General features: G+C 40.1%; 1 protein-coding gene across 9 annotated transcripts in view; it reads left to right on the top strand.

The window, feature by feature from the left end:
• DMD (dystrophin) overlaps positions 1–25,861 on the top strand; it is a 985,465-nt gene that overhangs the window by 291,080 nt on the left and 668,524 nt on the right. For all 9 annotated transcript variants that reach the window (XM_077927390.1, XM_077927397.1, XM_077927392.1 and 6 more), the window contains exon 3: positions 24,247–24,339. In XM_077927390.1, coding sequence (XP_077783516.1) covers positions 24,247–24,339 — 93 coding nt within the window. The remainder of the gene's footprint in view (positions 1–24,246; positions 24,340–25,861) is intronic.

Raw genomic sequence — 25,861 nt, forward strand, 5'->3', positions numbered from 1 at the left:
GCATTTCAGTGTAGAGTAGGGGTGGTGGAGGGTTCTGATTACAGTGGTGCCTTGCAAGACGAAATTAATTCGTTCCGTGAGTTTTTTCGTCTTGCGATTTTTTCGTCTTGTGAAGCACGGTTTCGAAAAAGTTTTGGAAAAGCTTCAAAAATCACCAAAGTCTTCAAAAACCTCAAAAAGGCTACCACACCGCGTGCTATGAGTTGCTCCTCGAAGTCAAGTCGCAACTGTATTAACGTTTCCGTCTTGCGAAGCAAGCCCATAGGGAAATTCGTCTTGCGAAGCAACTCAAAAAACCAAAAACCCTTTCGTCTTGCGAGTTTTCCGTCTTGCGAGGCATTCGTCTTGCGAGGTACTACTGTACTGTCTGGTTTAAATAAATTGTCTAGACTGCTGGTGGAGAAAGGGGGTTGCGGTGGGTGCAGCCTGGCCCGGGTGTAATCCCTGAGGGGGGGGTGACATCGCAGCCCTGCCCCCCTGGGACGCTCACAGCAGATAGCTAGCCCCACATGCACAGCATGTGTGCCGCTCCGGGTGCCGGAGCAGCTAGCTCCACCTCTGGTCTAGAGTAAACCATAAGATACAATTCTCACTATACTTACTTTCCCACCAATACAGCATTGTAAGTGAAGGGTGTCATTTATTAATTTTTTTATTACGTGAAAAATAAGAGTGAATGTTTTCACAGAGAATGAGTTTTAGTGATCAAAATGTAATGCACAGTTCAGGAAACTATGTATCAAATCTCTCTTAGCAATTTGCAACCCAGAATTGTGCTGCAAACTAAGGCTTACATCTGGTTTAAACTTGTTCTTTTGATATTTAAAATTGGCTATGCTATTTTGACCTCATTCTCTTTATTGCTGTACGCAGACTTCTTTTTTCCTGTAATGCTACATCTCAAATCATAAAAGATTTGCGTTGAAGACAGATGCACTATGAATATGTCAGTGTGAATAGGTTGCCAGTTCCCTTTTTATATTAAAACCTCTTAATTTGACCAGATCAGTTGCTAATATGTCATTCCTGCTACTCTGGGGTCTTTAGCCACTGTTTTCTTTGCTCCATATACTCTGGCTAGAAAACAAAGTGCTCCCCAGTGGGATGGGTGCCTGCAACAACCAGGAACCTGGCTGCAGGCCACTTTTTTGCCCAGCCAAAGAAGAAGAAGGCATCAGCAGTAGTATATAAAACAATGATGACTGCTTTGAGTTCCCTTTTTATGTTCAGCTATCAGTTATTTGGCCTGCGAATGAAAGGCCTGAATCATACATTTGCAGTGGAATAGCTGCACGAAGAAGGAAGTACAGTGGTACCTCGGGTTACATACGCTTCAAGTTACATACGCTTCAGGTTACAGACTCCACTAACCCAGAAATAGTACCTCGGGTTAAGAACTTTGCTTCAGGATGAAAACAGAAATCGTGCTCCGGCGGCGCGGCAGCAGCGGGAGGCCCCAATAGCTAAAGTGGTGCTTCAGGTTAAGAACAGTTTCAGGTTAAGAATGAACCTCCGGAACGAATTAAGTACTTAACCCGAGGTACCACTGTACTTGAGTGTAGTTCAACATGGAGCCCTGAATGATGGGGTAAATTAGCTATCTGTATGGTTGTGGAAGTTTCAAGCATGCTATCAATATCCATATTTGCCCTGAGGAATATTGGAGTATCTGAAATCTGTTTTCTGTAATTCATGCCCCCCCCCTTTTAGGGGGGAAGTGTGAGTTATTTGGGGTCTCCTACTCTTGTAAGCCCATATCTTACCCACAAAGTATTTTCAGGAAGCTTAGCAATGTAACATAATGACATATTTTTACCAGAGTTGTGTTTTTTTTTCTTCTTCAACCAGCTCAAATTATTATTATGACATTTAAATTGCTCTGGGCTGGAACTTGGCAGATGTAGTTGTGAGCCCAGGACCAATTTACTTTTCCAATTTTTACATAAATTGGTTTGGATGTTTTTGTTAAACCAAGCACAGAGTCTTTTGCATGTGTTTGTTTTAGCCTCAGTATGGTATCAGGTTATTAAAACTGCTCTTCAAAATGAAGCAATGATATATTGTGTATCACCAGTAGCTCCGATTCAGAAATAAATAAAAATAGCTTGACAGAGATCCTTGCCCCCCCCCCCTTTCAATACTGTTTCGTTGTTATCATTCTAGACTATGCAAGTTATTTGCTGTGGTGGAAATAACAGTAAGAAATTTATTATGCTACAAAATATCCATCAAAGTTGTGAATGAAAAGAGGAACTTTACAACTGGGACTTACAGTTTTTCAAAGCAACTACTTCAATTCTTGCTGTCTCATCCAAATGTTTTTTAAATGATTACTTTAGATAACTCAGTCTGCAACGAGTGTGGTCTACTTAATACACAGTCTTAGGTATAGCTATGAAGTCTCAAATCAAAACCCTTGCTCAGCTAGGAAGCTCACTGATGGTTCATTGATAAGTCACTTGTCTTTACCCTACATGTTATAGGACTTATTACAAAACATGAGATGTAGTACAGTCATACCTTGGTTTTCAAACAGCTTAGTTCCCAAACGTTTTGGCACCCGAACACCACAAACCCAGAAGTAAGTGTTCTGGTTTTTGAATAATTTTTGGAAGCTGAATGTCCAACGGGGCTTCCACAGCTTCCTGCAGCCAATCAGAAGCCGCACTTTGGTTCCCAAATGTTTTGGAAGTCAAATGGACTTCTAGAACGACTTCCGTTTGACTTCTGAGGTACGACTGTATAATTTTTTACGAGTTTGTGATATTAGGAAAAAGCTGCTTTAGACAGTCAGTGCTTCTGGTGGGGGGTACAAAATGGCAGCAAGGTGTTGGAAGACAGAGCTAATAGTGAGGGGCTGGAGGTCACAAGTTCAGACCTACCATCAGGCAGAAATAAGGTTGCAAGGTAGGATGCTGGAAGCCAGGGCTTCCAAAGTAGCTTTTTCTTAAACAAACTTATACTCATGGAGCAACAGGAGCCGGCTGAACCTGTCAGAACAGAGTCTCAAACAAAGATGTGCTCTTCCAAGCCCACATTCCCAGCATGTTCACACTTCTGTCTCAGCGGCGTCTACACTAGCTTGGTCATGTACATGGAATGGAATATGGCAGGATCCCCAAGGATGTGCTTCAGGCAACAGGCCTGTTGGCAGAACAACTGGGCAAGATGTCTGCAAACATGTCATGAAGGCCTGCTGCATTAACCCATTGTGTGGGAATTCCTTGCAGACAACTGCAGTACCTGGAGACAGACTGGTTGTGTATCCACAGCAGTGAGTAGAGGAGAAATGACTGCTGGGAGGAGGGCAGAGAGAAGAAACACCATGGAGCATTTGTAACAGTGAAACTAGACCCCTTCATTTGCCCCAGGTTCAATAAAGCATGTCTTTCCTGTATTGGTCTCCAGCAGGGGTCAGCAAACTTTTTCAGCAGGGGGCCTGTCCACTGTCCCTCAGACCTTGTGGGGGCCCAGACTATATGTTGAAGGAAAAAAATGAATGCCCCACAAATAACCCAGAGATGCATTTTAAATAAAAGGACACATTCTACTCATGTAAAAACACACTGATTCCCGCAGGCTGGATTTAGAAGGTGATTGGGCCGGATCCGGCCCCCAGGCCTTAGTTTGCCTACCCACGGTCTCCAGGGCCACAGCAGCCACTGTATATCTCCAGCGGTTTGACTTTTCCCCCAGTGGCACGCTCTTCCATTGTCTCTCAAGACAGACAGATGCCAACAAATCCCTATCAACAAATAAGTAACAGATCTCCTGTTCAAAAAAGAAACTGCCTGAAGAATCTCTTTCAAAAACCTATTCCCAGAAGAAGTAAACTGTACAGGGAAGAATAGAATACATAGTGAACACTATCTTTTACCTCTTCCTGGCAACAAATGCATAAAGACATTACTGATATTTCAGTGTATCTTGTCTCTCAATACATTTTAGGCATGTTCTGGAATACCAAAGTAGTTAATGGTTTCCTCATCACATAAAATTTAAAAAAGTTAAGGGGAAGACTATAATCAGAATTAATAAAATGGTGAAAATTGCATAGTTTTAAGATAACATCTAGTTAACCAAAGATTCACTCTTTAGCTTTAATTTCTAATGTACTGTTTTTCATCTAAAAGAGTTATAACCTTATTTTTCAGTCAATTTCTACTGGAGATTTGCTCCAACCAAATCACATTTTGTGAGGCTATTTGTACCTGGGTGTAGTTTTAGCTCATACAAAAGCGAGACAATAAGAACACTGGAGAACATTTAAGAAAACTTTGTTGAAGAAATGCTTAATAAAGAAGAAAATCTCACACTGAAGAAAATTACATCATGGGAAGAGAAGTGGTTCAGGCACACGATAAAAAAGTGTGTAGTTTTCATTTGCTGACTTCAGTTTAAATTGATCAAGGAGATCAGCAGATACACATATCAGTGTGGAGACTGTAGAACAGGCATAGGAAAACTCGGCCCTCCGGATGTTTTGGGACTACAGCTCCCATCATCCCTGACCACTGGTCTTGTTAGCTAGGGATGATGGGAGTTGTAGTCCCAAAACATCTGGAGGGCCGAGTTTGCCTTTGCCTGCTGTAGAACATGCAAATGCCTCTCTCAGTTTAACATGACCTGTCATCTAATTAAGGCAGCCTGCATTTAGCAGTATCACAATTGACTTACATTAACTGGGAGTACTTGGCAGCCAGCTTTCAGTGTTGGAGCTCTTATAGCTGCAAAGGATGGGCGTACTCACTCATCAACAGCTTTCAGGAAGGACTAGTCCAAGAGAAAATGCTTTGAAATTATTGTGCCTATATCCCTTAGCAAAGATTAACTGCTGGACCATCTGAAGTTGTTAAGTTTAGTGGACTTTGTCTGGTAGGATATTAATATCACATGCATATTGTGACTGTGGAGCATATAATTTGAGGCCTGTGCGTTTAAGTTTGATGGTACGCAACTTGGTGTGATACTACTACATTATGCTTTCCTGCAGTGGTTACAGTCGCTTCTTAAAAGACTGAAATGTAATTGTGAATTTTCTATCCAATACAAGCACTTTTCTTTGTTGTTATAATTATGAGAAGCAGGTAGGAGATGAAGAATAAATGCTGTGAGGAAAAATGAAAATCATAAGCTAACTGGTTTTAAGAGTAAAAAGTGTTGGTAGATAGAGAATGGTTGCGTAAAGTGCAATGGAATCATTTCACCCACATTTCACATTTGCACACTGCTGCTCACAGCAGAGAGGAATTGAGGATGTTTTCTGGGCCTCCAACCTACCCAAGTCCTAATCACGAAGCTGTCATCTGTGCCTGCACAATGGCTGCCTCAAATGTACATATCTCAGCGTAACTGCAAAGTGAATGTGACTTATGTTTTTGAATCCAGTGGAAGCTTGTTTGAGGGAAAACACATCAAACAGCAGTATTTCTCAAGGAACTACAGGATAAATATGGATTGTGGCTAACGTCATGCATGCACAACTTCAGACAGCGTGAATACACGGCTGATGCTAATACTCTGTAGAAAAACACAATTCCTAAGATAGCTTTGCATGCACAAAGGCAAACGTTAAATTCCTGTTTCCCTTCTCTTCTGATTCTCTCACATTGCATTAGTGTGAACTGAATCACCAATTCACTTTGTTGCTATTTCATGTTTCTATTGTGTCATGGCTTGTTATTTGGTGTTCTTACAACAAATAAAAAAAACCAGTAGAATTTTGGAATGTTGAAAATGGAATTTGTTCAAGAAAAAAATATTATTCCTTTAAGATTTCTAAATATATACTATGCTATATTTTAAAAGTTTCCCTGAAAAATACTTTTACTGCCTTTCCATGGCAGTGTGCCTGTGCTCTAGTTTAGTATAAAATGAAATAAAACAGCAGCAAAGGCATGTGCAATTTAATATATGCAAAAGTCACCTTACACATTTCACCTCAAATCCTATCTCCAGATATTTGTTATTCTAGCTCTCAGTGGAGGGCTTTGCTCACATTGGCTGAAAATGGAAAAATCTTCATCCAATCTGGTTATAATAGAGAAAACAGTAAATAAGCATATTTATATACCTGGCATTCAAATTACTTCAAAAGAATGGAGATGATTTTTTTTCCATTTTAAAAGGATGGCCGAGTCTCCCTTTCCTCTTCAAATGCAGTTTCAGTCACTCCTGCCTGTAATAATCCAACAAGCACAATAATTGACTTATGCAATTTAAGCATTATTAAACATATGGTGTGGCAATGTGTTATGCTTCTATGATTTCATACCTATATATCTATATGTATTCTCAGACTCAAGTGCTTGTGCTTGGCAATAAGCTTGGCATTACTGTACAAGTGTTTCCAATGCCAGAAGTTTAGATTTATGACTGCTTTTATGATCACTTTTATTTATTCATGTAATGATTTTTGGCATACAGGATTTGTGAACACTCCATTTTTGAAGGCATGTATTTGCTTGTCCCTTAGTTTCATAAATCATAAGCAAAGGTTGTGATTTGTGTTTCAAAGAGAAGGCTAAGACCCTAAATCAAAGGTCTTGAGAAAACTGAAATCTCAGGTGAGCAGAAGAATTTTGAAAAGCAGTAAGCAGCACCATGAACATTCTCTTAGAATTCTTTCCCTTCACTTGATTAACAGTCTAAATATGCATATCAGTTGCTGTAATGCCACTTGTGAATATTCTTTGTAGTTTGTGGGCTTAGATTAAGGCCCAAATGGCATTCCATACTGTTGGAAATTTTAGTTCAGGAAAAGAATTTTAGGTTGTTTCAAGATGCATGTCTGTTTTTATAAAGAACATATGAAGCAGTCTTCCTCGTGTATCTGGAAGATGTGGACATGTGTGCAGTCACCACATCCAAATGGGTATTGTCTGAGTTAGAAAAAAATTGTAAATTTTCAGCCTTCTGTTTTGAAGATTTTGATGTCAAATATTAACCAAATAGTTAGGCTGTCCACTGTCCACAAATGATAATGCTGTCAGATTTCATATCTGAAGCCTACCCAAAACAACAATCAATATAGGCCAACTTTTCCAAGGCATTCACATTTTGAAATAAAATCTGACCTTGGAAATGTGAATTTAAATTTATCGAAAATTTTGAATGACAAACTTGCCTCAGCTCTAGTATCTAAATGGATTGCAGATTTTTATATGATTTGTTGAGTTCAAAGATCAATCAAGAAACTCAGTGCACAGCATACAGAATGTATAAGAAACGAAATGACAGGGGTTAGTTTAGGGTTACCAGGTGTTCCCGTTTCCCGGGCACAGTCCCTGGATTTGCAGATCTGTCCCCAGACAAATTGTCTCCCCAGAATGTCCCCGGATTTCATTGAATGTCCCCTGGATCGCTCCCAGTTCCGGTGGCGTTGATCCCAGGACCTGGGCGCTGCTGCTGCTGTGCTCTCCAGGCCCGCAGTCAGCAGCTGGATTGGCGCCGCAGGGCTTCTCTCCCCCCCCCCCAAGCAGCCCATTCTCTTACATTCCCTACTGTTGCTTTAAATCTCAGCTGACTTCGTGTCAGCATCCCCAAGCCACATCTATACTGTTTTGAGCCTTTCCCTCGCTCAAATTCATGGAGCGCTAAGGGGCTTTCCCCCATGTGTTTTGTTCTTTGCCTCCCTTGCTGTTTCTGGAGGGCTCCTTTATTATTTCTTTCTTTGTAGTTTGAATTAGCTGGCCTTCCTCCAGTTTGTCAAACACACAGGCAATTCAGAGCTGGCAGCAAGGAAAGAAGGCAAGGCAGCTTCGGAAGGAGGCTCTAATGGAGGAGGAGGAGCTCAGGCTTGCAGGACACTTTCTCAGCCTGCTGATCTCCAGGATACCTCGTGAAGCTCCATGCACCCGGTTCACTCACGGCTGAGGTGGAAAGAGTGCCTCTGAGCATGAGCAAAGTGCTTCTCTTTCCTCCCTGTGTCGCCTGACACAACAGCCTGGCTTTCCATCTCTTTCATTTCTCCTTTTAAAAACTGCCACGAACCCACTGCATCATCAAGGCTGAGGGGATATATTCCCCCTCTGTTTCTAGCTATTTGAGATAGGGTCCAGCCCTCAAACCTGAGCAAGTATAATTATTAGAGAATTAATTTATTTGTACAGGTATTTATTTTCCTCCAAAGAATAAACTTCCAGCTTTTTACTGGATCCTGTCTAGGGCTTTGATTTTTTGCCAGGAGCACAGGAGTTTACAGCCTGGATCCCAATGAAAACCATGTAATTATGGATAATAAAGCATGATTATTATTTTTTAAAGTGTCCCCAGATTCATTGGGAAAAAGTCTGGTAACTATAGGTTAGCTCTATATACCAGGTTTACTTTTGCCCTCTGGTCCAATGCCAGGTTTCAGGTGGGCTTTAAGAAAGTGCATGATTATGATTTTATCCCCTTTTCCTCACACTAACTTCCCCTTCTGTTTTTTCTCTTTCCTTTTCCCACTTTCCACACTTTTAAAAGGCTTTCTGTTGTGGCTTAAAGTTTGGTTTTTTTGGGGGGGGGGGGAGTCACCTGAAACCTGCCACCTTTCCCAGTGGGCATGGTCCCTCTATTGCACTCATAAGGGAGAGGGGTAGGCAGTGGCAGGAACAAACGGCAAGAACCAACACTGGGGAGTAAAAGGACCAGTAGGGGACCTCCCAGTGCAGTGAGAGTGAAGTTCAAACTACCTAGCTTCAGACAAGTAGTATAGCTTCAGACCATGCCTCTGGGTCTTAGCATAGCTTCATGGAGTTATACCACATCAAGGGCAGAGTACAGCTGCATTTTGGGTGAGTGGCTGTAGCTCCTTGGTCCCACACTTTACTGCTTAGTGCCAGGCCATAAGCATTTAAAGAATTGATAAAGTGGTATTGGCATTAGCCACCATGGATTCCCCCAGAGACTCTGGGATCTTAGCATTTCTCCAAGGATGTGGTGTGCTAACATCATGCCTGGCTGCTTCCTCTTCATGAAATTCAGAGCTGAAATTAGTGATCCCTTTTTGTTCAGATCAGCTGCAAACTACAGAGGTCAAGTTGCATATGATGAGATCATAGCTGTCAACGTTCTCCCCTTTTTTTAAGGGAAATTCCCTTATTCCGAATAGGATCCCTCTCAAGAAAAGGGAAACATTGACAGCTGTGGATGAGATACTACAAATCCTTGATGAACTAGAACAGAAGAAAGTTGCTCAGTGTCTGGCAGCAGCTATTTGTCTTGCTCCTCAAGTCGATGGACCTGCAGATCAGCAATATAAACAATCTGTTGTGTTAGGTACATCCTGGAAGATAGACCAGCTGAGATGCAATGGATTAGTTTTTAGCTTGAAAAACAGGAGTTTGTTGGAAGCTGTGGTAAAAGCATGTCAGTCTACTTGCATCTTCTCTGAATTACTAGTTGGAATCACAACAGATAATGAAGCTGTCAATACATGGGCCAAAGGGCTGGATTCTAGAAACTCTTGACAACCAGTTCATTCTTGAATTAATGGTGGTATCATGCTGTTGTCACCATTTAGATCTTGCAGTGCACTTGACCCTTGAAACAGTGCCTGAACTTATTGGCCTGGAAATGTACTTTCAAACAGCTCCTTCCAAACTTAAATTGTTACATCAACTTTCCCCATATTTTCCTCTATTTTTTGAAGTTCACTCTGCAAAGCTTGTCAGAAATCATTGCTGCCATTCTATGTAACTTACTGGGTTTAATACATAACTGGGAACAGCTGTCTTGATTCAGAAGAGTGCAGTGCAAAATATTTTGCTGTTGCAATGCTGGGGACATGGACCTCAGTCACAGCAAGTCACATTTAATAAATCATCCAACAATAAGCACAGTCATACCCAAAGTCCTGCAAAAGGTGTTTAAGATGACTAAACTTTATGTTTTCTGATAGGTTGGCTACAATAGATCCTAATGTCCTTCAAAAGCTCGATGTCATTGGAGTAACTTTTGCCACTTTTGAGGAAGAGTAATTCCATAAAAAGTAGTAATGGAACCGACACACAGTATGAATGTGTCTCTTGACATTGTTGTTGGCTGCCCTGGGCTCTTTTCAGAGGAAAGGCAAAGTATAAATTTAATATATAATGATAATAAACATCTTATTGCCTCCACTATCCTAGATAACAAGTGTAAGAGAACATTTGGTTGTCAGGAATTGGTTATTAATACGCTGTTCAACTCAGTGGGTCAGATTCAGCTAACCTGTTCCGCTAGTGGAAGCCAGCATCTTACTACTCCTGTGCACCCCACACCCCTCCCAAGAACAGCATGCAGGAAGCGGAGAGGGGAGATCATTCTGTTTGGCAAGCAGAAATCCTTGTGCAGATAGAACAATCTCCATGGTGCTATGTTGAATGCCACCCAATATTGTGAACTGATGTGCACTACAGTGGTATCTCAGGTTACAGGCGCTTCAGGTTACAGACTCCGCTAACCCAGAAATAGTACCTTGGGTTAAGAACTTTGCTTCAGGATGAGAACAGAAATCATGCTCCAGCGGGTCAGCGGCAGCAGGAGGCCCCATTAGCTAAAGTGGTACCTCAGATTAAGAACAGTTTCAGGTTAAGAACGGACCTCCAGAACGAATTAAGTTCTTAACCCAAGGTACCACTGTACTTGAAAATTCTCAACTCTTTTTGCTGACTATTGTTTCTACATACAGTGGTGCCTCACAAGACGAAATTAATCCGTTCCGGGAGTCTCTTCGTCTTGCGGTTTTTTCATCTTGCGAAGCACGGCTATTAGCGGCTTAGCGGCTATTAACGGCTTAGCGGCTTTAAGAAAAAGAAAAAAAACTCGCAAGAACTCGCAAGACGTTTCGTCTTGTGAAGCAAGCCCATAGGGAAATTCGTCTTGCGGAACGACTCAAAAAACGGAAAACTCTTTCGTCTTGTGAGTTTTTCATCTTGCGAGGCATTTGTCTTGCGGGGCACCACTGTACCTCTTCTGGATGTACAGAGTGCAGTTGAAAATTGCATCCCTCCATATATTAATCTCTTGTCAACAGAAAGCACAAAGGAATTACTGATGGGTTGTAGAGCAAACCACAGGAGTGTGCTTGTGTAGTGCTAGCCCTACTGTTAGAGTGAAAGGGCGGGGAGGTACTGGAGGATGCAGCTGTATGTTCCATGCTGTCTTGTTGCCAGTTGGCACAGGTGGCATCTGAATATAGAACTGGGGAGTGGACACCTTGTCTATCTTGGGCCAGTCCTGTGCTTGGGCTGTTAGTTTTACTGGTAGAACTACTGTAGTGATGTTCTTACTGTTGTAGGATTTGTGTCTAACCAACTGCTGGTTTCAACTACTGCCATTAGGTCCACCATTAATTTACTGCTGCTTCCCTTGGGATGCCTTAAAATAAATGATGCAGACAATTTGGCAGCAGCATAGTACAGATAGTTCTATCCTAGAACTAGGCAGAATTTCCTTCTCAGAGGAAGAATCATCTCTATTTAATATATAGGAGTTTGGAATAACCATTAGCTTTCTTTTTGATAAAATTAATTTGAGATAATTGTGAAAGTAGTGCAATGAGTTACTTCACTGTTGAAGTCAATGCAGACATAAATTATTGCTGTTTGCAAAGTTAGGTGTGAACATGATTGAGTTGCATTGCAGAACTCAAAAATCCCTGTGCTGTTATCAGCAGCTATATGATGGGTCTTTGGCCCTATCATCGACTTGAAGGGGACAAAAACCATCTGCTAGCAGATAGCCTCTAGTAAAGCTGCCTTACTTTTACAGATATTTCAGGTGTAGAGAGAGAAAATGCAGCAGATCAGAAAACCTTTCTTTAATGCCACCTCTTAAAATAAATTCTCTGTCTCTTGTGTTTAGCTTATGTGCCTCTTGTGAAGACTTTAGATTTTTTTTTATTGTGCAGGTTGGCTCTGTACCTTGCTGAGGTCAATAGGAGAGGTTGATAACAGCAGGCTTTGAAACCAATTCCTCTTTTTTATGCTCACTTTGAGCTCAGGTTATGGAGGATTGACAGGCACTTACTTATATAGACTCAGGATGCTTATATTCTCCCTATCAGATTTTGACATTCCAAATTATCTGATCTTGTTTACAGAGCAGCATTGGTGAATTAACATCTTTCATTTTGTAGCTCCAGACTTTGTTCACACGGCTGTGCATGCGCATCCTGCCTTGCTTTCAGCTCTCATATTTTTTCTTTCCTTTATAGGTAATAATTATCAATACGCAAATTCACATGTGCACAGAGAAAGGCACAGGTGTGCCTTATTATTGATCTTTATAAGCCATTCTGGCTGAAGAACAGGGTAAAATACTTGAAATAAATACATAGATCATGGCACCAAAAGGATTTCTGGTGCTATCAGAGATTGTCCATGCCACGTGAGATACAGTGAGCAATGACTGCAGGGGAAGCCTTTCTCAATTGTTTCACCTCTTCTTCAGAGTGCTGTCCCCAGGGAGGTTCTCTTCCTGTCCTTGTAGCAGCAACTAAACTAATACATACAGGGCTGGCCCTATCATTAGGCAGAGCGAGGCAGTGGAATTTGGTTGCAATTAAAGGGCAGAAAATAGTTGTAGGCATTTAGCTAGCCACTGTATGAACAGAATACAGTGGTACCTTAGGTTACAGACACTTCAGGTTACAGACTCCGCTAACCCAGAAATAGTACCTCGGGTTAAGAACTTTGCTTCAGGATGAGAACAGAAATTGCACTGTGGCAGTGCAGTGGCAGCGGGAGGCCCCATTAGCTAAAGTGGTGTCTCAGGTTAAGAACAGTTTCAGGTTAAGAACAGACCTACAGAACAAATTAAGTTCTTAACCCGAGGTACCACTATATTGAATTATTCTTATTTTCTTGTTGTTACTACAAGGGGGTGAGAGAGCTGCTTGTAGGATTCTTCTGCCTCAGGTGCCAAAATAGCTTGGCTAGCCTTGGATCCTGGACCTCTTCACTTCATGGGCAAGAAGCTGCATTTGCTGCTTTGCCTCAGGAAACAAAATGTCTTAGGCGAGACCTGGCTATGTAGTGTTAGTTCTGTCTCTAGTCCTTTTAAACAGTTGACGTATACTAGCAGGTGGACTACATTGAGTCTTAGCTTATAGCTATGGCTGCTAATGTTTGAAAATCCAAAATATAAACATTTAGTTCTGTGACTAGTCAATACAAAAATCTAAGTTATTAGAACATGAGACTGTAACTTAGATTCACTATAGCTCCTTTATGCTATGAAGCACAGATGTTTGCCCAGGACAATAGGAACAGTGTCTGTAAAAGATGTTTTTCTGTTGTTGAATATTCGGATTATCAGCAGGGAACATGGCTGCAAGGATATAAGAAGTCAATTCTTCCTCATGTCTTGATTTTAATTTGTTTTGGCCTGTTTTTTGTTTGCTTGTTTGTTTGGAAAGAGGGCATTTTTATTGGGTGCATGATATTACTTTGGTGGAAAGTAGTTATGTATCTGAAACATTCATCAAATTTCTTGCATCATGTGCTGTTGATAAACAAGATAGATCATCCCTGTGACGTGTTGGTGGTGAAAGTGGGATGAAGAAAATCAATTACATGCTTCAAATTTTTAAAAGAAAATGCTCTGTATCATGTGCTAAAACACATGGCTTTTTCCTCCTTTCCCCTAAGAGTAGATTTCCTTCATTGCAATTTAATAAATACTGTTTCTTCTAAATGCTTTTAAATTGGTCATAATGTTAAACTGTTGCAATGGTGTATTTTAAAATGTTCCAAGTAGCTCTGAAATCTCAAGCTGTGTATAGTGCAGCAGACAAAAAAATGCTTAAATTTTTTATTGGCTGGTGGTATTACTGTCTTTGGGTGTTTTCTGAACAATGTAACTTCTTATGTAGGGAAGCTGTGACACCCTGTGGTATTATGGTGCCTTATGCAGATGCTTCTCTTTACAAGATTGGGACCTAACTTCAAGGTCTAAGAGCAAGATTGCCTTGTCTTGTCTGACAACTATGAAGTATGGAGCAGTTATTATTGGGAGCACTGTAAAGTGTTATCATCATCCAAGGATAAAGTGTGTGATTATTTTTGACTTTGCCACCAGAGTTTAATCATACTGCCTTGAATGTTGTAAGAACTGATCACAACAATTACAAGCAATTTCAGCCATGTTATGAAGCTGTAGAGATTATTTCCAAAGGGGCTGGCTCACATGAGTTTGAACGCCACAGTTTCTGAATGGTGTTGAAATGAATTCAATACCTACTTCAAGAAAAATCACTTGAGATACAGCTGTTCCAAAATGTCTGTGAACCAAAAAAAAGAGAGAGAGAAGGTTGAGAAGTAGCTGTTTGAATTTTCAGCAATCTAGTACTCAAAAACTTTCTCAAAGCACTATTCAATACTTAGTTGGCACATAAACACCATTGGGGTGTGTGTGTGTGTGTGTGTGTGTGTGTGTGTGTGTGTGTAGATAAAACATCCTTTTGAACTATTTACAAGAGATGAAAGACCATTAAAGTGGTAACCTACAATTCGGATGTGAATGACTTTTTGTGATGAATCCCTGGCCCTTTTATCATCTCTTCTTTTACTATTTATATCAAAGACAATTAATTTGTGCAAAGAGAATGCTCTTCTGATTGATGTTATTTAGCTTTCAGCCACAATAGCATTTGCTTCATCGTAAGCTGGAGATTTCCTGGCAAATATTAATATCTATTGGGCTCTCTCTTTTGTTGTGGTAGCAGCTTCAAAACTCTCCGGATGGTACATCTAACTATGTGCCACTGACTATCAGTGCCATGTTAAGTGGGGGATAATACCATGCTTCTACAGGCAATCATGATGTTAGGCAAGTGAAGATTATTGTAATAATTAGCTTATTACGGCTCCAGAGGCCGCAGGTGGCCACTTAGAGTTGTCACATAATAAACTGGCTAGCGTATGGTTTATACTGAAGAAGTGGCTTTTGACTGTTAGATGGTATGTGACTTGAGTATGGTCCACACACTACTTCCTTCACAGAAGCATAGGAAATTTGACCGAATCATTTTATATGTGAACTAGTACTTGGTGCATTAACTTCTAAATCGTTTAGTATCCTTTATTGTATCTCTAAATTCAAAATCAACTTTAAAGGCGAACACATTTATTATGGCATATATATTTGTGGAGTACAATTAGCTTCATCAGATGTATGAAATGTTATCCTGATATGTAAGTATGATTTGGAAGCGGTTGTAAAACGTGAGGAAAGAAGAAAATGAAAGGCCCCTACACTGCCTATTGCGAGTAGAAGGAGTTTGTCCCACCCCCATCTGGAAGGATAAATCTTGTGGGGTTTATCTTGGATGAGATGGAGACCAGGCTGCTTATCACATCACCTTCAGTGGCCAATGGGAAGCTTTCTCCCATAGAAGAAAACTCCACCCTCCCTCTCCTTGTCAATTAACATCTGATGCGCAACTTGACTTTTTTATTCAGCCAGGAATTATTTTTCTGTCTTCCAGAATTCAGTCCACAGGTGCTTCATTCCCTATCGCAGACCCTTTTGTTCTGTCAGTGAAATTGCAAACGTTTACTCTTTAGTGTCTTGTGTGCAAGTCTTCATTCTGGGGTCTAGGGGCAATGCAGAAAACAATAACAATAATAATAACAATAATTTATTATTTATACCCCGCCCATTCTGGCTGAGTTTCCCCAGCCACTCTGGGCGGCTCCCGATCAAGTGTTAAAAACAGTACAGCGTTACATCGGGATAATTATGCACTTCACATTGGTTACTCACAAACTGGTTCTTGATGGCACAGACAATGTGGCATTGGTAAACCGATTTACACACATAATGTGTTAAAAGTCTTTTGTGTCGGGATCAGTCCACAAGTGAGACTCTGAGACTCTTGATGGGTTGTGATCCATCATTTTCACACCACAGTCTCCCATTTGAAGTTTTGGGGTTGTTGTTTTTTACTCTAGAGTGCTTATTTTGAAGTCAGTAACAGAGTATTCTGGAAGGTTAAAATGTTTTCCCTCTTTGATTTAGAAATATTGCCATATTGGACAGCAGATATGGGGTTATATCCAATGTAGCACTGTGTAATGTGGAACTCCTCTCCACCCCTGTACATCCTCTAAATCTGTTCTGGGGGAGATTTGAGGAGGGTGTGGGGCATGTATAGGGGGCATGCATTGGGGGAGAAGGTGGGGAGTTCCATGGTGCAAGCAGGAATCATTGCACTGATGGAACACACAAGTTGGATTTTTTCCATTTGGGGATGCTCCCATTTGTTTCCACTTATTCTTTTGTGTAGAGATGGGCCTATTTATCCTATCTGAGTGCAGAATTCCACTGCTGGCAGATTACAGCATATATGATATTGGAATATGAGCAAGTGAATGATTCCTTGGTGTCATGGATTACATGATTTGGTCTGTAATAGTGTTGCCAAAGTAGTTATATGGACAGAGTTGGCATCTGGATCTGCCATAGGGACTATTCCCTGTGTCTGCATCTCTGTTGTATGACCTGTTGTTGTTGACATGGCTTTGGATTCCATATTGTATTTATTGTAATTTAAGTGAAGTACTGCGGAATGATTTTATTTTAATTTAAAACCACTGCAATGAGGCTTGTCAACAAAAATATTTATTTGATGAGTGATCTGGGTCTCTTGAAGTCTGTAGAAAGATGGCCTTTGTCACTAATAGCATTAGTAATTGCAGGCATGGGACTTGCCTCTAATCTGTCTTGCTGCAATTCCTTACTAGCCACAAAACAGAAACAGCTGATATTGGTATACGGTGGTACCTCTGGTTACATACTTAATTCATTCTGGAAGTCCGTTCTTAACCTGAAACTGTTCTTAACCTGAAGCACCACTTTAGCTAATGGGGCCTCCTGCTGCTGCCGTGCTGCCGGAGCATGGTTTCTGTTCTCATCCTGAAGCAAAGTTCTTAACCCGAGGTACTATTTCTGGGTTAGGAGAATCTGTAACCTGAAGCGTATGTAACCTGAAGCATATGTAACCCGAGGTACCCCTGTATTCAGTTTTCAGGTCAGAGGTCTGTTACTCTCACTCTTTCCTCTTTCTTTTGCTTTTCTTTTCAGCCTTGTTCCTTATGCTGCCCATTTTCCATTTTTAGAAACCCCAGAGATTCATCATATGAATTAAATCTTCCTCCTATGTGCCAAATCAATGCCAAATCAGGTTCTGAACTGAATCTTGTGATTGGTGCACACTACTAATATGAAGATGTTACAATATTGACAAGTTTTGTTTCTGATTCGTTGCCTAACGTTCCCTGACAAGGAATTTGACTTTTTCACAACTACAATACATTGGGTTGATGTTTTTACTGAGATATCCATGACTACCGCAAGAGGGTTTTAGAGTTTTAGAAGAAAGCAAACCTGTTTCTCTTTCTACAACTCTACTAATCGTGGCTATTTTATATGTATATATAATCTCTGTAACAAGCTGAAATTTGTGAGCAACATACAAAAGTTGAGTTAAGTCTTCTTGTTCAAAGGGTTGCATTCATTTGATGGTATCATTTCAAATCCTCAGTCGGCAGAATGCTATTACATCTTGCAGTGACAGCACTAAATGTTATAATTTCTTCCATATTTGTTTTGTCTGTTCCTTGTAGTATGCTAACACTTCTCAATCTGTTTACCATATTCTAAGGGAGAAGAAATATGATATCTAAACATGGTAGAGGAACAGGTGATAAATATATTCATTGCAAAATAAACAGAAAGATATCAAATTACATCTGTTTAATATTTCATTTTATATATTTATTTATGGGTAATGGACCTTTGCTCAACATTTGCATTATACATTTGATAGTATTAAATTTCTGTATAATATTCTGTATAATCCAGTGGTTAGAAAAACTGTGGGTATTATGGGTTTCCAAGATGTAAGAGGTGGCAATGACAATTATATCAAAATAAATCATGTAAACCTTTCATCCATAGTTGTGTTACTGGTATATGTATAAGTACATGACTAGATTTTTGCAGACTTCCATCCATCAAGGGACATTTGCATTCTTTTCTTCAGTCCCTGCCCTTGCCCCCATTAGTTGATAGGTTCATGCCTATTCCCCATAATCAAGACTGCTGAACTGATAGCAATATCATGTTTTAGAAGTTGTCTGCTCTTAATCTAATTTCCTTCTTATTAAAAATGGAAAACACTAAAACTAGAAAAGCTCATTTGTAATAAGATTTTATTCTAGTACAATGGTATTAGATATGCTATTAAGATAGATTGTCTAATTAAAAGGAATGCATTTGATTGAATAATTTTTTTAATTATACTAAACAGAATCAATTTAACCTTTTAACTTCAGCTGCTTAATTGAATAGTAACAGGCATTGAGATGAACATGACCAGTTATACTTTAATTTCAGGGCAAGAAAATTAATTCCACTATGGAGGAAAATAATTCATTTATATATTCAGAACAACACTGAAAAATGGGAGGAGAGAAGATAAATATATTGGTCTGTATTCAGCTAAATAGTTGCATAAGCAGAAACCTATGCAAGGATTTCCACTAGCATAACGGGACTTTAACCTGATTGCTTAGGAAAAAAGAAGATGTTTCATATTCCACTATCTTATAATGCATATGAGTTTTTAGAATGTTTTAACAGCATAAAGAGGTGTAGTCAACAGTACCTAACATTACACAAAAGAGAGAGGTTGGTTATCACTTCAGCTCCTTTAAGGGAGATGTGCTGATACGTGTTGCTGGCATCCATCTGTCTCAGGAAATAAAACACAGTTATCAAAGGACATTTTTTAGTATTGGACTAGTGTGAATGGGATAAAAAGTATTCTCTGTGGGAAGCGGGTGGCGCTGTGGGTTAAACCACAGAGCCTAGGACTTGCCGATCAGAACGTCGGCGGTTTGAATCCTCGCGACGGGGTGAGCTCCCGTTGCTCGGTCCCTGCTCCTGCCAACCTAGCAGTTCAAAAGCACATCAAAGTGCAAGTAGATGAATAGGTACCGCTCCGGCGGGAAGGTAAACGGCGTTTCCGTGCGCTGCTCTGGTTCTCCAGAAGCAGCTTAGTCATGCTGGCCACATGACCCGGAAGCTGTACGTCGGCTCCCTCGGCCAATAAAGCGAGATGAGCGCTGCAACCTCAGAGTCGGTCACAACTGGACTTAATGGTCAGGGTAAGGAATCCAGAAGTTCTATCTTCATCAAATTAATATTTATTCACAGTGTTACTCAAGTCAAAAGAGCTTATACAGGAAAACAAAGTCATCTCTCTCGAAGTATATGTTACAAATAAACTGCTGCTTTTTGAAAATATTGTAGACGAAATTGTAAGTGTGACTTTCTGGAACTAGCTATTTGCCCCTGTTACTTCTGGAAAGTAGAAACACTTAGAAAATGCATTTATATCGCAATCTAGCTTTCTGTAAAAGGTCTTCTGAAATATATATTATGTAAGCAACTTTCCAGTTCTCTTATGTACAGTAAAAAAAAACCTTTAAATTATTCAATAGAACACTATTTATTTGACAGTGGTAGTGAACAATTCCCGCCCCATTAGAAAAAAAATTATCATATGGTGAAAGTAATAAATGTAATATGGTAAAAGCATATACCACAGACATCTCTGCAATCTCCTTTTTATTACATCTGACTGAAAACCTCTGTTCAGCTCAATATAATGTAATGTTCTTCTTAAGTTCTAGGCATGAATTTCAATGAACCCCTAATGAAAATGCCTGCTTGATTAGCTGAAAGTCTATCAACCTTTTAAAATTCAGATCTTCTTAAAACACACATACACAAACCCTCTAGCTAAGCTCTCAACATGATAGAAGTGCAGAGAGAGGAAGGTAACATCTCACTGATACCTTCTGTGTTGTAATTTTACCCATCACCTGCATTGAGATGCTTTTGATGGTTTCAACACCTGGTGTGGTTTGTGGTAGATGGTAGCTCCATGCCTATGGAATGAGCTCCCATATCTATGTAAATACCTGGGACTTTCCCATCTGTCTGACATCCCACTGGGAAGGAAGAATAGCAACCAGATGAGGAAGACCCATGCTGTGGGCTTCACTCACATGGTTGTGGTGTTGTCTCACACACATGCACCACTTCAATATAGAATAGTGCCATGGGAAAATGGCTGTGTGAAGGCGTCCTCAAAAATGGAGGAAAGTTAATTACTTCCAGAGCTTGTGTGTACCAGAGATGTAAGGCATGCTGTCACTTTCGGGGGTTTTTTATTATTATGATTCTACCATGGACACGATAAAAACTGATAAAAAACTGTCCCTAACCTTGTAAAGTGTAGCTTCTTGCTGGATGTCCAAAGCACAGCCCTTTTTTGTAAGTAGGAGTTTCAGTAGGGACCTAAATAGTTCTCTTTGAGTTAAGTGATGGAACGCTGAGGAGATTCAGAGAAAGAGAATTAAAGACTTGAAAGAGGGAAGGCATCTGAATATTTGCATGTGACAGTAAGCTAAGTCTTAATAAACCATAATTTGCCCCATTATTTCTACTTTGCTGCTCCTCTGGTGTTAGCAGGTAAACAAATGATCGTTTAGTGTGATGTCCAAATCCAGGATCATGATTTTCTGCTCCCTGATCCATAAACCAAAAACAAACCATGGTTTAAGACTAGCTAGCAAGTGTGAAGTTAGGGCAAAACAAACTATGATCTTGCGTTTGGACGTAACATTAAGCTATGCCCTCCATGGTTTGTTTAGACCGTATGATTTATTAAGTGAAGAGCTATGGCTTATCATTATATATGAACATCTTCTTTTTTAAAGATGGTTTTCAATCCAAATTTTTTGCAATAACAAGTGGTTTTAACTTTATGCAGCTATGTGTGACCTGACCTTATGCTAGGAAAAGCCATATTTATTGCCTTGTGGGGAATTGGCAAGTTCCTTTGTGAATTAAAACATTTTCCTTTGGGTTCTCTAGGTAGAGTTCACATTTCCTTCAATCTGCAGAAGTGCGAAAGGTTTAATTTAATCTCTATCTGACATCTTATCTCCCCTGTTTGTTGCATCTTTTCAGCTGCCTTTTTCTTCTTTTTAAAGCCTTTTGGTAATTCCCACCCACCCCCTCTATCATGTAAAGATTAGTAATCGCAGCCACCAGCCACATCAGTGAAAGCAACAAAAGTGTCTGTGATTTGACCTTTATTCAGTAGAAAGGAGATGGTATTACACAGCAGTGTTTACATTATTGCAGTGGGATACTGAAGCCCCTGTGTTCGCTTTTAAATCAAGGAGCTTGAGCCAGGAGAGAGGAACTTATTTCAAAGGCTTTCCTTGATATATTTGAGGTTCTTTGTAAGTGTGTTTCACACATCAATTTCTTCCTTCATTTGAGTCTTCTCTTACCTTACCATTAAATCTTTCTCTGTCTGTCTTAGTCTGATTTGGTATTGTTTCCTACTTCCACTATCCAAGTCATGTTATATTCAAGGCTGAAAACATGCTACAAAAAGAAAGCTGGATGAGGAGATATAGTAGGCTTTGCATTTGAAAGCTTCCAGGTTCAATCCCTGGAACCACTAGGTAAAGGATTTCTAGCGCAAGGCTGGGAAAGACGTGGAGGAGTAGATCACTGGTCTGACTCAGTAGGAGGTAGTTTTCTAAATTTAGAACCAAATTTGTTGGACCCGTTTGAGTTCATCTCTGGCATTATTTATGATGGCAGAACCAACACAAATAATTCCATTATGCCAATTCACTTTTGGAGCATAGTTTGGAGCTCTCTGAAACAAAGTAACAACAATTTTATTATTTGTATGCTGCCCATCTAACTGGGTTGCCCCAGCCACTCTGGGTGGCTTCCAACAAAATATTAAAGCACAAAAAAACTCAAACATGACAAACTTCTTCGTACAGGGCTGCCTTCAGATGTCTTCTAAAAGTCAGATATGTCTATTTCTTTGACATCTAAAGGGAGGATGTTCCACAGGGCGGACGCAACTACCAAGAAGGCCCTCTGTCTGGTTCCCTGTAACTTCACTTCTCGCAATAAGGGAACTGCAAGAAGGCCCTCGGAGCTGGATCAGTGTCCAGGCTGAACGATGGGGGTGGAGACGCTCCTTTATGTACACACATACTTCAGAGCTGAATAAGGCTCTAAGCCAGAGCTTTCCAAACTTTTCATGTTGGTGGCACACTTTTTAGACATGCATCATTTTGCAATGTGGTCATTCAGTTTTACTAGCAAACTGGGGGTTAAACTAACCACTTTCCAGCCCTGGGAGGAGCTTGGGGAACGTTCGCGCAACACACCTACACACTGCAGCCAAGACGCTACAGTGTCATGATTACATGATTACACAGTTTGGAAAGCTCTGCTCTAAGCTCTGGTGGCTTGTTCTTGAGATCATTAGGATATGGCAAGGTCCTAAGGGCTTCTATGCAGTGCCCTCTCCTGAACCATCATCACCCTACCTAGCATATTAAGGTAGAAAATCAAAGAAAATCACAACCAGACTGGGAGGGGTGCAGACTGTAGGGAGGTTTCAGAAACTTTCATATGGAAGCATAAAATATCATTGCTGTTATAGCCGATTTTAAAGTGCCATCTATATTATTTAACCAACATTTTAAATGCTAAATTAAACTGAATATTTATTTTACCAAGTACAGAATGAAAAATATAATTCTGTCTATCTTTTTGAAGGCAATTGCAAATAAAGGTGATATTGTTATTGCACGCATCAGGAGTTCAAAATGGCATTTCAATATATTAGTTTGTTCTTCCAAAAGCTTCTCACTTCTTAATGCACACTTTTCCAGTGACCTTGGAAATGCAACATATTTCTTTACCGTCTCTTCAAATCCTTTGTTTCTAAAGACTTATTGCAATGTCGATCCACTGAAGACATTCAATCCGTTTCAGAAAGGCGACTTAATTACCTCCCTGCCAGACAAATGGCATGCTCTTCTTCAGGTTAGACTGTGTGGCAGCAGCATAGGGAACCTTATGTAATATTTAGTTGATGATTAATAGAAGGTTGCCTTTCAATCTCCTCGAAATCATTTCTTTAAAGATTTACTTGTAACACACTTGTAATTAAAATGTCTTGCTGAAGATACTTCCATGCTGTGTTTTTATCTCCTCTCCGTAGTTAACCTCCCATATTATTGTGTAGTTTTGTCTAGGATCAATTTTAATTATACATTTTATTTTTTAAAAAAATAAGACGTCTTAATGGAAGAATGAAAGAAGACTACTTTTACAGCTTTATTATATTATATACATGTGCATGTTGCAAAACTATGAAAGCAATTTTTGTTACAGAAGAAGAAGAAGAAGAGTTTGGATTTGATATCCCGCCTTTCACTCCCTTTAAGGAGTCTCAAAGTGGCTAACATTCTCCTTTCCCTTCCTCCCCCACAACAAACACTCTGTGAGGTGAGTGGGGCTGAGAGACTTCAAAGAAGTGTGACTGGCCCAAGGTCACCCAGCAGCTGCATGTGGAGGAGCGGAGACGCGAACCCAGTTCCCCAGATTAGGAGTCTACCGCTCTTAACCACTACACCACACTGGCTCTACAGACATGCTACTTCAGGAGTGCCTAATTTCAGTAGAGAAATGGCTGAGGCCTTCCCTGTTCTCTACTATTCACTTTGACCTCTGAGTTTGGTTTGCAGCAACCACCTTCTTTTCCTCATAGCTGCTACTTGATTTTTTTATTTTTTTATTTTTTGAAGAAAAACGCACGCATGCACACATATATCTGGGGCCTGCGGCACATGTCCACAGTGAAAGAGACAATGGAAGCAAGACTTTGTATTGGGCCTTGTCTCCTCTGGAACTGGCCCCATTAGGATATATTCAGAGCTAGCCAAGACACTGCTGAAAACATGACTTTACTACTGTAATCATTACAGATTAAAGTTCTCGGCTAGAGAAGGGTCAGAAGAGACATAAAGTACAACTACTGAAGTGGATGGGAGGCCTGGGAGCCCTCAGCAAGCCACTCCAAATTCATTGGCTAAAGAGTGGGACATAAATGTTATTGCCTATATAGTCTTCCTGCTTTTACTGTACCCAACCCCATTCAAATTACTGTAACTGACTCCGCTTTCTGGATTGTACAAACTCTTAGTAACAAAATAAAGCTTTTCATTAAAAAAGAATCTTCAAATTAAGAAGAATGCCTAGATTGTAAAGGGTTATCTTTTTTGCTTTTCCTCTGACCAACAAATAGGATATTAAGAAACTTAGCATGCAATTCACAATGCTCCATTATAAAACAACCTTTACTCTATTTTATTGTAGTTTGGTACATACCCTATAGAAGATCTCTTCAATGATTTTCAAGATGGACGAAGACTCCTGGAGCTCCTGGAAGGTCTTACGGGCCAAAAGCTTGTATGTATACATGTTTTCAGCCAGAAGTAGTCTAGCAACTACTAGTGGGTATATTTATGATATACCCACTATGGTTGTAACTGGATTTGACTTTTAGAGTGCATGAATTATATTGTGAAATTAATATTCATGGATCTCTGGTCCTTGAAAATCCCATTTTCTCTTTATGAAGCACTTTGAATTTTTACTGATTATAAGAACGTGAATTGAACCATAGGACTGGAACATGTTAGGCTGAGCACCTAATAAAGTAGTATGACTGTATTGTGTACAATAGAAAGTAGTGAATTTGGGGTTTTGTGGGAAACAGTTTCTTAAAACAGCAACTCTTATTTGCCCTCCCCCCACCAGACCTTGCTAGTCAAATACCCAGACAAAAATGGGAGGGGGTGATGGTGAATTAACCAAAAGCAGCAACAAGCTATGCTTGTTCATGCAAATAGTTTTGAAACAAAATAGGATACTGGAAGTTTCTGAATATATCAGATGCAGTTCAGAAACAACCTCAAATTACTGAGCCCTCAAAGATCTGGGGAGAAATTTGAATAAGGAGCACTTAGGAAGAACCACAGCTTTGAATTCAAGCCTTAGACTGTCTCCAAACTATTTCTCTACCTCCTTAGTAATTCAATTTGTACACATAAATGCATGAGGATGAGGATGATATTTGTACCTTGCCCATCTGACTGGGTTGCCCTAGCCACTCTAGGGCACAACAGCAATAGTTAGAAGCTATTACCACTATTATAGGCATGAGAGACACTTTTAAGGGTGCCACATGATGTTTGCTTTGCTTCTATAAGACATATAACAGTTACTGTGCTGTGTTTAAGCTGCGGAGCTCCTTGCCTGTTAATATTATTAAGCAAGCACCATCAGTACTTTCTTTTAGACTCTTCGGCTTACGTAGACCTTTTCTGATGTACAGCTCAGTCATTGGTTGTTGTGTTTCACTGTCCAGAAGTTGACGAAGTATTTCATGCTGTTTTATGAATGTGTCAAATTCACTGCCTACATGCATTGAGCCTCTGCTGGTGCAATGCTTTCTGCTTGCACAGTAGAACATCATTCCTCTCTCTGCACTTACCCTGCACCCCGTCTAAATCTGCCCCAGAGGGTTGGGGGGAAATCCCCCAGAAGGAAAGCTCAAACCAAACATCCTCACACAAGCACTTGCTTGGATAGGGTCATTTGTTTGTTGTGTGGTGTATACATCTATAAATCAATAGGTTAGTTGTCAGCATGGTCCACTGCATCTTTATACATAACTTCTTTTTTAATCTAGTTGCTTCTTTTTACCTGAGCAGACCGAGAACAGATAGTGGGAAGCTTGCATGCTTCCCACAGAAAACTTCAAAAAAGTTTTGTTTTGCTAGGCAAGAATGTTACTAGTATTCAAAATATAATTGCCATTAACTGTAGACCTCCTTCAATTAAAATGATGCAAGGCATTCTTCCCCATTTCAGATCAAAGATGAAGCAGGGATAGTAGCTGAAGGTTATAACTCCAAATTTCAAAACT

Source organism: Podarcis muralis, chromosome 4, assembly GCF_964188315.1.
Source record: "Podarcis muralis chromosome 4, rPodMur119.hap1.1, whole genome shotgun sequence".
Lineage (NCBI taxonomy): Eukaryota > Metazoa > Chordata > Lepidosauria > Squamata > Lacertidae > Podarcis > Podarcis muralis.